At 42.6% G+C, this 13910-nt stretch overlaps 1 protein-coding gene across 2 annotated transcripts in view; it reads right to left on the minus strand.

Moving 5' to 3' along the window:
• Positions 1-13910, minus strand: part of KLHL29 (kelch like family member 29) — a 1101789-nt gene that overhangs the window by 13703 nt on the left and 1074176 nt on the right. For both annotated transcript variants that reach the window (XM_085610611.1, XM_085610612.1), the window contains exon 14: positions 6461-6605. In XM_085610611.1, the coding sequence (XP_085466737.1) occupies positions 6461-6605 (145 nt within the window). The remainder of the gene's footprint in view (positions 1-6460; positions 6606-13910) is intronic.

A 13910-nucleotide genomic window follows, 5' to 3' on the forward strand; every position in this document is an offset into this window, starting at 1 on the left:
ATCGTGCACTGTTCTTCCCAAGCCTCTCCCTCCCCTGAGGGTAAGGTCTCTACTCAATAGTTAAAGAGGCAAGTCATTATTGTTCTTAGAGTCCCCGGGTAGAGACTTTTGCACAAATGAATGCTCGATCCACTGGTAGAAAACTGCAGATCCACATTTCCAGCAAGTGATCCAGCTGTGTCCCCTCTAGACTCTTAAGGAAACGCAGGAAGCAAAGGTTATTACACCTTCAAGGGCCCTCTGCATCTTCAACTTTGGCTGTGATCCCTATCGCTGTACTTTGCGGTTTGTGCACTCTCTACTGGAGCACCTAATTTGTATCCTTTAATGTAGCTATTGGAACCTTCGATTCAGTGGCCAGTGGAGTTGCGTAAGCCTTGTCTAAGGAGGAGAGCAATCACTCCCACCTCTCCAATTTTGGTTTCATGGTCATCAAAAAGATTAAATTGCCTGAAATATAACATCTGTACTCGAGCTGGCTCCTTTCCTCATTGTTGGATTGATCTGGCACACCCGAGTCATTGGTAGACAGATGGTCCTCTCCCTGGGAGAATATCTTTGCACATTTGTAAAGATTTCCTTGTTTGGTGAAGGCTTTGTCTTTGGCAGGAGCTGGACAACATCTTATAATGTATAACCTACTGGAGACCACTGCCCTTAGAACTCGCAAGACGTCAATCTCACCAGACCTGCCTGGCCCCACTAAAAGGGCGGCACAAGCAGTCTGGGAGCAGTGTAGCTGGCATGGCTGCCTGAGCCACGAGCCATTCAGTCATCCAGTGGTTGCCACCACACAACTTCAGACTGACAGCCTGAGAGATACGCCAACAGTCAAGGCGTTTCTGCAACTCCTCGTCCACCAGACCTTCAGACATTGTGCCAGGGGTGTCCCCAAATGGGGTCATCAGAGATGTCAGTGTCTCAGGTGATGAATGGCGAGAAGAAGCTCCCTGAAATTACCCCAATCACTGTAGGTTTACTTTAACTACCTCTCCTACACAGGGCACTGTCTACCCCTAGGCACAAATGTCCATTGCAGCAGTTTCCCCATGGTTCTCTTCTTGAGGAGGCCCCCCGCCAGTTTCTACTCATGTTGTGTTTCTACCAAGTGGGCCAACCAATGTCTGTGGTGTTCCCCCTCACATCTGTTCCTCAATAGGGCCCCTCAGGACCAGTGAAGGCCTGTTGCACCACAATTCTAAATGGTGGGTACCGGCGGATACAAGGAAGGAGAATGGAGGAGAGGAAGTGCAGATCCAAGGAAGTAGGGGGCAAGGAACCCTCCCACCTTTTGGGTCATTGCAGTTGCTGATGCTGCCTGCTCACCTCTAAGCCACTAGGAGAGCAGCCTCAGAAGATTTCTGGGGCACAGTGTGTACCCACCTACTGGACCCAACCTCCGTGCCCCTCACCTGTTGCCGACATCCTGGTCTACTACCGGTAGTGCTGTGTCACTTCAGCCCCCTCAGTGTACCCCCCACCAGCGCCTCACTGCTCCAGCCCAGCCAGGCATCGCTACACCAATTGGAGCAGCCACCTTAATTGAGGGCATCTTTAGGGCTCAGTCAGGTTGAACGCCATTGTATCTGACAAGGTGCTTAGTTTGGCCCTGTTGGTGCCCCACTTAAACTCTTTCTCAACAGCAGATTCATTGCTCCGGTATCTTATTGCTGGAGACAGAATGTTGCAGGATTATAGGCGCTGGTATGAGAGCTCTAAGGGAAGCCATCTGCCATCTTGTGCTACCGACCACAGCCTGATGTAAACAAGTTCCTAATATAATTCAATGCCAGCTCAGGAAGACATCACAAATACCAGAGTTGTATTGCAAATTTGCTGCTCCGAAAAGAGGTACAGAACACTTAAGAGGTGCCATTTAGAATATCTGTTCTATACAGCCAGTCATGTATTGTCTTCCACATAAGCCTCTCTCTCACCCATCCCTAAATCTCTTTAATGCTCAATCAAAGTTCCTACTGATCCATCATTGGATCAGCCAACATCAAAATTACTTCAGATAATGTAAGATACAATTCTGTGTTTTTCTGGCCAGGTGCTGTTTCAAAAAGATTTCTGCATGTGATGCACACCACTGAAATGATCAATCGTTCAATGGTATTGGAGTAGGTGACCCATTATCATGGCACTGAAACTCTTCACAAGCTGGATTAATCTTCCTCAGCTTTTTCAAGCAACGTGTGGCTTACAATACTTCAGTGCACCATTGTTAGTGTGTTATTGTTTAGATATAATTAAATCCATGATAATTCTACTTTTTAGAACCTTTACTCTGATGCTCATCCAGACCCTGGCATTTAACAACATTTATTACTTTTTCATTAACTTTAATCACAATAAATTAAAAAACAGGGAAAACTTGCCATAACTATAACAACCCTAATCTAAAACGGATTGCTAATTTTAAACCCATACAATGTTGAATTTCAAACTAATGTACTTAATTTAGTGCATGTATTGTTATAATGAATCAACTGTATCCTTATTCGAACACTATTGCTAACTCTAACCTATTCTTTCTATGGGTACTATTTAATTTTGTTTATTATTCTAGAATGTATAATTTTATTTAAATAAATTAAAATAAATGCATGTTAAATATGTATTTAATTATTTTTCACAGTTTGGTAAATTAATGTTGTACAATTTAATGAGAACATTGTAATTGTGCTAGAGAGGTAATTTCGTTGGGTTAGTGGTCACTAGAGGTGGTGTTGGAGAGATAATTGCATGCTCCACAGCTGAGTTGGAACCTGGATTCAGTCTGTGTAGGTTGGCTTTATTTTTATTTATTTATTTGTAAAGTTTTATATAGCGCTGGCTAGACCCGGAGGTATCAGAGAGCTTTACATGAGGATCAGCGAGTTACAGGTTACATAGTTTACATAGTTACATCAGTTACAGTAGCCAAGTATAGACAACAGGAGAAAACAAAAGACATGAGATTAGACTATAATATGAGGTATAGGCGCATAGAAAAGCCACGATGCACATCTTATGTGGAAAAGGAAGGTAAGGTAGAGAGGGAATGGTAAACGGGTAAGGAATGCAGATAGAGTCAGGCCGGCCGGCAAGGGGGAGAAGTACAACAGGAGGAATGAAGTAGTCAAGGCAATCAAAGTGAATGACAGTATGAGGGGAGGGGTGTTGGAGGCTGAAGGGGGGAGTAGACTAGAAGATAAGGACAAACAGGCAATAGGTCAAAACTGCCAAGATGGAGGACCCACAGACACCGACAGCAAGTTTCCCAAAATGTCAGGAAACAAAATCAAATCAAGGTTGCTGAGCTCCATGGCTCCAAGCAGGGTAGGAAAAGGGGAGGCAGCCCAAGAATCATGGAGGGAGGAGGCGGGTAAGGGAAGAAAACACAACAGGGAGACGTGGAAAAACAATGTCAGATGTCCGGAAGGGTAGGTGACGGCTGAGGGTACACCAACGCCAAACTCCTCTAGGACAGTTCAACCGGATATCGGCCAAGGTTGCTCGGGCTCCGTAGTAAGTAGAAAACAGTTATGGAATCCACCCAGTTGGCCTCATCATAGTTCCAACGAAAAACACCGGTCCTGGTGTAACTGGGAAGCGCCGTCTGCATAGTCCTCTAGCTCGACCCCAGGTCAAGAGTGGTGAGAGGAGAGGTGGAAAGGACAGATTCCAAAGTCTGCAGATTGTGGGACAACCCATCGTTCTGGTCTTCAATCCTCTTGGCAGGAGTGAAGCTGAAGAGGAGTTGTGTAAAGAAGCCTGATCCTCATCAGAAAGATAGGATGCCTTACGAGCGGCGACGGTGGAGTGTGTGTTTGGGCCACATAGCCTCCTATGCAGTTGTTGGTAAATATCAATAACCAATGAAGCCTTTTGCCTGGCTTTTCTGGAAGGGATAGCAGGTTTACTAATAGACAATTAGTCAACTTAAGGTCCCACATATTACCAGCCTAATGTATGAGTCAGACTGGGCACAGGCAGGTTATGCTATTCAGAGGCTTATTCGGTTCTTGATAAGAATTATTATCAGTGACCAGACTACCTAGCTGGGGAGCCAGGTAGTGGGATAAACAAGCTTTTGATTTAGCTTTTGTGCTGTTGAGTGCTAGATCCTTGTAAGTCCAAGAGTCTCTCCATCTCCAGAGGAGTAAGGAGTAAGATACAAAACCACTATACCTTCCATAACATGAAACCCGAAGGTCACACATTGTTTCTCCACTCCCCAGCAGTATTTCCCCTGCCTCCTGTAGACTAAGGCCACTGAGTACCCAGAAATATAATTCAGTGTGTTCTTGTGGCTATGTAGGGGAGCAAACTATCTCAGGCATGCTACTGGATTGTCTTCTGTACCATGCTTTGTTACGGACTGAAATAATAGTGTAAAAACCTACTGAGTTTGAGGCTAATGTATGGAAGGATGCTTAGAAATGGATTACCAGTGGTAAGAAAGTAAATGCATTATTGCAGCTGTAATAAACCTAAATAAATGATTTGGCAAAATGACAGATTGTTGTTAAATACCAAATGATACAAGTATTTAAATATTCACGCATGTTGAACAATGTAAATTTTGTTTTAGTTTTATTGGGAGTGATGTTTGAATGACAATTTGTCTTAAAGGATTATGCACAGAAAATGAAAATGGATTTAAAAAGAAAATGGACATGCATAATATTTAACTTTTTGAAACAGTGCTGCCTGGCTACCAAAGAAGAGCAGAACCAAATTCTCCTGGCTGTCATTCTACCCATGGTATCCAATCCAACGCAGCCTCTAGTTCTCATTCATACGGGTACCCTGTCTACACACATAGGAGTCCCCATTGTGCCATTCTATGAACCCCTCCTTGTTGCCCTCTGTAAACTTCACTTGAAAACAACATTTTTTTTGTTGCTTTTATTATCATCACTTTGTTGATGGCATCAAAACATGTATCTCCTTTCTGCTCTAGCTCATGTTAAATTACCTGCAATGTATCCCTAATCTGCCACTGCATGGCTTTACACGGCTCATGCTAAATCCCACAAAAAGTGACATCCACTTATTATCCTCATCAATAGACTATCACCACACCACCTGCTCCGTACTCCCCTTCTCATGCCCGTAAGCCACCTATAAAGTCCCTAGCATTATGGAAAGCAAGAAAATTCCCTTGAAATGAGATTCAGCTTTACAGAACTCTACAGACATTGCCACTCAATACCAGCTATTTAATATACAGAGGCTCTGACCTGATCCTCTTTGCAGACAAAATCTGTACGAACTACTTCATACACTTGAATACTGCATCAAATCTCTCATCGGTCACGCTCTTTACTACTACCAAACATGTTAATAAGTACTATACAACCTTACATGCGCTATTAATTACTGATAAATCACCAAATATCTGATTTTCAAAATGACTATCAAAGATGCAAATTCTCCTCATTGGACATAACCATACGTAAATTAACATAATACATTTTTATTAAGGCTATTCTGTGATTAGATTTATTTATTCATTAGGTCTGTAACAATTGTCAAAATTCTTGCTCTTCCTGCTCTCGTCCTTTATTCATAATGTTATCAGCAGTAGCTCCTCCCACTCGTATGAAAATTCCTCCGCTGCCTCAACCTCCCTAAACAGGTTTGTATCCAATACTTTTTTTTCTCCAGGCTCCCAAAAATTGCAATGTCTATTCTTTGGAGACCAGAAGTGTTGCCATCATGGATACATTCAAGAAGAAATCAATACATCAATTTGTAGACTAAAAGGCTCCTTTATAGATGTTGATTCTTAATGAGTCACATATCCTTCTCTTAAAACTTCTATGGAGATTATCTTGTTCTAACGTTCTATCATAGCACCACATCACACTGCATCAAAAGCCACCCTGTCTGCCACTGTGCTATTATTACAGTTGAAAGCTGATGCTAAGCTTGCCATTCTGATTGTGATACTCCAATAAACACAAACACAAGAGAGTGCTAGTGTCTACGGAAGCTTTGTACAAATCACCGGAAAAGTAACAGAAACAAGAAGGATTGAACTTGTACAAAAAGGGAAAGATTGTAATTGCAAAGGGGGAAACAATAGCACATATTCATACCATTCTGTAAATATCACCACCTTCTTAGAAAAACTGGGAAAACCCCAGAATAAAATAAATATAGAAATGTTGAAGGCGTCTCCAATAACCGACAATAATTACTTCCCTTAAAGATTCAAAGACTAATAATTAGACATTCTTGTATAGAAAAACACTAAACTTCATGCCCGTGTTTTACTGAACCCAGAACACTTGAGGAAATTTTTGTTCAACCCATGAATCAAAAGTGATTCACTAATCCAAATACTTGACCAAACAAAGAAGACACGCCCAGAAACAATCACAATGCACTGTTTTGGCCCAACCTAACATTGAGACTCATATCATGCACTGTTATAAGAAGTGTGAATGAATTCTGAATTGCTCACCTGCAGAACTGCCTGGAGTGATTCATGTTGGCGCCTGCCTTAATATTGCCTTTATCGGGGTCGTAGATTGTGGTCGCTCTTGCATAGGCTCCTCCAAGGATAAAGACAAACCCATTGAGGGCAATGGCTGGGGCATATTTGTTATCTGTCAAAGAAAGAATGAAATAGTCCCATAGATCAGACTTGCCTGCTTACTACAGTTTATTTTTGTTGATGCACTTAAGTTATATTACATTTTTATTGCTTCATTTGCATGATGTATAGAAGAATATTGTCAGACATCCTCACAGTGCTATAAGAAACAAAGGGAATAGGCTGTTTTTTTTATCATTTGCATTGTTTCAGATCACATGGAAAAGGTTTAGAGGTTTCCTAGGAGATCTAGTGAGCCCCAGTGGACAGGACATGCCGCCTTCTCCTCTGAGGCTTCTAATCCTCAGCTTCTCAAAAGCCTTTTATTGGACTTTTAATGCATTAGATTGGAAAATAGGGAAACTTGCAGAAATGTCACTTGCCCTACATGCCTTTGGCTACTCGCGGTATTGCTGCCCTCAAATTCAAGAGAGAACCAAAAGCAGTCAACCTGTACATTCTCACTTTGAAAATCACGTTTACATGTCATACGATGATTAAATATCTATTTTTATATAACACTTACTGAGAAATTAATCTTCTTTAAGCATTATAAATACTTGTAAGTAAGGCAAGTGGGACAGAGGGCAATTAAGTGATTTGCAAATGTTCCCACAATAAAAGTGGGGGGACATTTTTAAGAACGCCACTCTGAGTCTTTGTGTCTGAAATTCACACAAAACCATTTCTCCTCCGATGGGTAAAGTATCTGCTTGCGCATATGCTTCGTTTCCTCCTAGAATGTCAACTACATTACATTCATGATCCTTAAATAGTGGGAAACTAATCTGAAGTTGTTTAACAATTAGCCCATTAAGTTGTCGGTTACCTTGACAATTATTGTCAATACAGTTGTCTATAAGTTTGAATATGAGTGGAACTGTGATGTACAGATGCCATATGTTACTGTGAACAGCTGTAGACTGGTGTGGCATCCTCCCACCCTCAGTCATGTAGCCTGAAGACATAAGCCTTGATTTAGATCATTGAGGTAATGTGGTGGAATTACCACCATGCCTTCAAAATGATAAAACCAGTGGCAGTGTGTTATTCCGTGGACATCCTGTGATCACCGCAATCTCTGAGAGTGATCTCCTCCTTGCCAGTGCTGCTACTTCCTGGGAGGGTTACTAAGGTGCTACCTAGTCATAATGGCATCCCACTATCCTCCTGGACTTAAAGCATCCCTCTCTAGTTGCTGTTGTTGCACCACACATCCCTCATGCATGGAAATCCCAGATGATTTATTTGATAATGCTGCATGTAGACCATGTATGATGTCGGAGTCATGAAGCTCCCAGAAAGCTCTATACCCATTAGTTCCGGCCCTTCCAAACATTGAGGAATCAGCACACACATACACTGAATGTCTTGCACACTTGGAGCACCCACTGGGAGAGGGGGATAGTAAATGTTCTGAGCTTCCATTGGTGGCCTCAACCATTCAGGCAGCAGTCACAGAGGAACTAGCAAGTGGCTATAAACCTATAAATTAGACATTTGGGGCCACATTCGTTTTCACATCATAATGGAATTTGACAACTCTGTAAGGGGCTCATTGAAGAAATGTCTGTACACAGCTGAATTGACACCTAACTTGCAGGAGCATCATTCAAGTGCTGAGTAAAGGAATTCCTGGAGATTCCCTTCTATCAGAGGATGTCTACATCTCTGGGAAGGTCATCCTTGAGATTATCAGCATGCCAGTGGCGGTTTCTGTCGGGGGGGGGGGGGTGGGGGGGATTTGGGGCTCTGGCCCCGTTATATTCACAATGCTATTCATAAATGTTTTAAATGGCTTTAAAAAGCTTAAAAGAAAATTTCCCCCTTTGTAATTTTATATTTTAGACAGGCACTGTCTGCCCCACTCACCGACACCGTTACGTGAAGCTGATTTTGGCTTGTGGAGTCGGACACTGTCACCAACAGGGTCATGTGACGTGACTCTGCAATGCTTGCTACTCCCCGGTCGGGCCCAAAGAAGCCGATGTATTTTGCTGGGCTGGCAACCTCACAGCCCTGAAACCTGTGAGGTTATCAGCTCAGCAAAGACCTAGCTTCTGGGCTCAGTATCCACCCCCAGATAGGGTGGAGGCAAAATTAGCCCTGGGCGTTTTAAATACAAGCCCAGAATCGCTAAGCCTCCACATCAATCAGAGAGTGGAGAGCCTGGACACCACACCCTTTCCCAACTCGTTACAGGGCGTGGGTGGGACCCCACCCTGTGACGAGTTAGGAAAGGGTGTGGCAGGTGGGAAGCAGTTATCAAGTCTGCGCAGACTTGACCTGAGACTGATTCCCGTGCGAGAGTCTGCAGTGGCAATCCGACATTGAAGGCGGTGGCGCCATTTTAAGAAATTCTGACTGCATGCCGTGTGCGTGTTTGTCGTCAGAGCAGGAGGCAGTCTGAGTCCTCTTCTGCAGTGCAGTGCCTACTGGTAGCAGCTAGCACTGACTGGTTGCTGTTGAGTTGTGTCGGGACTTGCGAGAGGACTCTGAACTCGGGAGCAGTTCACCAGCACCAGGTAAGGCCCAGTCAAAGAGAAGTCTTTTTTTTTTACTTATAGAATACTCATGTTTTGTCCAACTGTGGTTATATGCCTTAAGTCACACTTTTATTACAATTAAAGTCACAAAGGTAACATGGTGATGGCATGTAACTAGTGTTGTGGCTTGGGTTCCAAGGGCTCTAGTCCAAGCAAGGAAAATGGTCCCCTCTGCATCATGGATAACAAAAGGCAGCCCTTATCAAGATGCAATGGGCCGCACACAGCCCGCTACCAGAGTTTCACTCCACCTGCTGCACGAACGATGTTTGGACCTCTTAATGGGTACTATATTTTTTTTAAGAGTGCACGGATAGAGCAACAACATGCTCATTATTGGCTTTGTCAAACTGATAGTAACTGTGCAGCATAATAGAGCACCGTAGCAATGTGTAGAATTCTCTCCAAAAGCTTTCATATCTCTATGCGATGAATATTAGTGTACGCAATTCACAATGTTTTTTGGGTGAAATAAACATAATACAATTTGCTGCTGTTTGTAAGAACCTTTCCTGCAAGGTGCCACATCAACGTACCATCTATGATGATTCCCCACTCCTTGCGGCCCCTTCCATCTCGAATGAAACTCTTCGTGCTGGACATTGAAGGTAACTCTTTCAGCTGGATTAAACTGGTCTCTATATCCGGCCCATCCATCACGGTCCACCTGAACTTGTAACTGTGCTGTTAGGCACTTTACTTACCTGAAATCTGAAAAATTGCATTCCTTTGGTTCTTCTGATTGGATTTTTGTTGTTTTGGTGTATAATAAATTATGCTCTATTTTTCAAAATAGGTGTGGGATTTTTGTTGTGTTTTCACTTTATTACTGTTTGAAATGCTGCATAAATAGTGTATGCAGTGCCTACAAGTTAAGCCGGACTGTTTTTGTGGCATGCTACCAGAGGGTTAAGCCCCGGTTAATCAGGGCTTTGCTTGTGTTTCACCCTAAAAGAGATTGTAGTTGTTGCTTGAGTAGGGATTTATCCCCACAACTAGTAACCACATTACCAACACTGAAAATAATGAAAAATAATTGTGTCATCCCACATTTACACCAACGACATTTACTTCAAGTAACATTTTCTGTTCGTTGTCTCGCATTTCACATTGACCATAAGTAAAAAACAAACCAGGCTTCCTCATTGTTGCTTAACTTGACACCGTTTGCAAGTCCGATATGTGATTCAAAGGTTGAGCGTGAACGTATCAAATGTCAGTGTATCACTATTAAGGGATTCTGTGAAACTCAAATTGTTAATTCTGGGATGGTCAATAGATAGACTTTATAAAATGAAGAGAGGCCGAGGGCTTCAGAAAGAGCACCAAACGTAGGTTTGATTTGGATGTAAACATTGCAGTGTATGAGATCGTCATTTAAGAAGACTTTTTGGGGAATTGTGACTGATTTACATGTATTTAATTTTACTGACTTTTACTCCACTTTATATATATTTTTTTCAGTGCTCTAATACTTTCGGGTATTGTTTTCAAACTTTGATTAAGTGATTTATGACACAGCCTACAAGGAAATACACTGCCTCAAGTTTTTTTATTTTCACCCTCCCCCATTTGACTGTGGTTTTTATTTTGGAATTCTTTATGGATGCATTTTCTAAGCTCATCCAAGAATCTTAAATTCTCCTAAAGTACAATGTCATTAATTACCATGTGTATCATAGGACCAGATATTTTTGGAATATCACAAAATAAATCTGACTGCCCGACCACACAGAGTCGCTGTCTGGCACTTTGCATATGGCACGTTGTAATTGTAGAGCAAGTGTCCATCAGCCCTAGATAATAATATTGCAGAGTTGGCTGGTGCCAGATAACAAATTGCCCAGATCATGTTCATTTGCACTTTGGTACTCTTTGACAACATGAGCCAGATGTACAGAGCCATTTTGCAGTAGCAAAACTTGTGATTTGCAAAATCACAGTATTTGTGATGCCCAAATTACTTTTGGCTATCTACTAACCCTCTTTTGCAATTTCCCAGCTTTTTCCAGTTCACAAAAGTAGCTTACCAATTGACTGTGAATCACAATTAGGAATCGCCGTGAAAAGAGTGTCCCTTCCTCACTGTCAGTAAATGGTGTGTGACTGGAATCCTAGTTGCGAACCCGGATTAAAAAAAAAACACTCCTTGGTGGAAGGTGGTAACCTTTTCGCGAAGGGGAGGAGACAGCTTTCCCTTTGGAAACTGCGTTGGGGAGCCTGAGGTATGGAGAAGGTAGTGACCCCCCCAATATTTTACTAAATGTTATTTCTACAGGTTGCTGAAAAAGGTTTGCAGTACGAGAATGCAACTGCAGTGAAGGTGTTCTGGTGTTAATGTTATTGACATTTCTAGAGCGCAAACTGTTACCCGAGGGTGTCCTGGCGCCACACTTGATGTCCTACAGTGACCTAAACACAGGAGGAGTAATGAAAAGTAATTAGGCAGTAAAAAGCCACGTTTTCAGGGCCTTCCTGAAGTCCAAAAGATTTTATCATACACCTAAGAGGCAAAGGGAGGCCATTCCATGCTTTGGCTGCACCGACCACAAAGCTTCTGCCACCCCAGTTGGATTTCTTTTACAAAGGGTCCATGCAAACCATCATCCCTGTGCTTGTAGCCAGAAATAAGGTGTAACAAATCACAATCTGCCTAATTAATATGCATGAGGCAGGTCTTTCTGTGACCCACAGTAACCAGAGAATTTGCACTGGGATGTATAAGTTACGTCCCTATAAGTCAGTATGCAATCTACAACCAGTGTTTGCGGCCCGTCGGTACGTTCATCTGGCCCCATATTATTTATTAGAAGATGTTTTGTGCTCCAGTGCAGGGTTTGGTATTGCTGTGTGGCCTTGATAGTAATTTGGCTAATTAACAGATCGACTTCTAATTTGTGTTTTTTCCAGTTTATCCTCCACCCTCTTCCTCCCCAGGGGGCCCTTGTTACCAGCATGGAATCAGTGCGTTTTTGGCAGGGTCTATTTTTGGCCGTGAATATTATTCCCCCAAGGAACAAGGCCCTGTTTGATATTACTGCTAAAACACTTTGTGCTGGAAAATGTTCCAGGCGATTTCTACAGCCTTGGACTATTCATCAAAGGAGATCAAATACATCTTTCATGTTTTCCCTTTAAACTGTGGGTATTTTTTTACCTCTCACAGAAAATCCGGCCAAGGGTGAATTCAAGAGTCCAATCACTGCATCCCCTCCCTCAGCAGAAGTTGGCTCACCTTGAGTAAAAATGCCCTTTAAAGGGACCAAACATCATGCCTTCTATCGTAGCTTTGAACTCGTTCAAGGTTTTGCATCAAAGGTGTTCAAGTGCGCACAATTTAAACAGAGTTGAAAATGAAAGCCAGAATGTCCAGTCTAATAAAATAAAATACTTTCGTATTAAAGCAAGTATCAAAAGAGGCCAAGAGTTTGCCTGGCATACTTGGGTTAGATATGAGAGAGAGGAAAATATGCCTGAGAACTACAGAGAATATGATTAAGGAATGAGGGCGAGATGTACAAAGCCTTTTTACACTCACAAACCCTCTGATATCAAATATGCAATAGCAAAATGACATTCTATAACACGCAAACATTCTTTCACGAGCTGGAAAAATATTTCCAGTTTATAAAAGGCCAATTGCGATCCTTTCCATATTACCAATAAGACAAGAAGTGACAGATGCATTCTTCTATTTATGATTTCTAAAGGCATGGATCAGTGACTTTTAAATATGTATTCCATTTGGTAAATCAAAAAAGGGGACTATGTTTGCAGACTGGGGCAGTTTTGAACTTGTCAAATCGCAATGTATAAGTGTTTTCTAATGTATGGAAGACTGCCTGGATTTGATCTTGCTGCAGTCAATGTTCGTTTTATTATCAGGGAAATCTACAGTGAAAAGCCACTCACCAGACCATAAAATGAGCCCACATACAGCCCAAAAAAGTCCCACACATTGACCTGTCAGTCCAGCCCATTAAGCACTGCCTGATTGCCTTACAGACCAGTCCGACCCTGCTCACTTATAAGGTCTCCGTTCCTGCATTCACGTCTAATCTTGAGACCTGCTTAATTACTATTCGATAAGTAGGTCATTTAATGACCCTCTGCAAAAAGAACAATTTGCAATCTGTCTCCATAGGCTGCAATCCAGTGCATTCTCATTTGTAGACCAGTTGGTGTTCAATTTGTGTATCCCTAATTTGAGAATGCGAACAGTACATCTGGCCATGATTTTTATAACCCAAATCCCAATATTCGTGAACAGCTGCTTTTTCTACTATCCGTGAGACAGACAGTAGCGGCTGCTACCGGGCAGGGGTGGTGAGATTAATTAATTTTTTTAAAACATGACTGTCTTATAATGGCCGGCCGCCACCTCCCCTGTGTCGTCCTCCTTCTTCCTCTGCAGTCTGGCCTGGAGCAGGAAGAAGGTAGCACCCAGCACACAGGCTCCCCAATGCAGCGTTGGGATTGGTCTGAGTGCCTTGGATCGCAACTCAGACTCTAACAGGAAGCCTGTGCATGTTCCTCTCCAGGGTGTGTAATGCAACCTGTAGGAACATGCAAAGAGCGCATGAACTGTTTGGTCGGCTCATGAGGGCCGGCAAAACAGTTTATGCTCACTTTGGGAGTGCAAACCACTCCTCCCCCTACACTGCCCAGCCCCGCCGCGCCCAACACAGGCCACTGACCCAATAGGAAAAATAAAATGACAACTCTGTGCTCACATAGAGAATTTCTAACTCCTAGACCAACATCATTCTGGC

The sequence above is a fragment of the Triturus cristatus genome, chromosome 6 (assembly GCF_964204655.1).
Source record: "Triturus cristatus chromosome 6, aTriCri1.1, whole genome shotgun sequence".
NCBI lineage: Eukaryota > Metazoa > Chordata > Amphibia > Caudata > Salamandridae > Triturus > Triturus cristatus.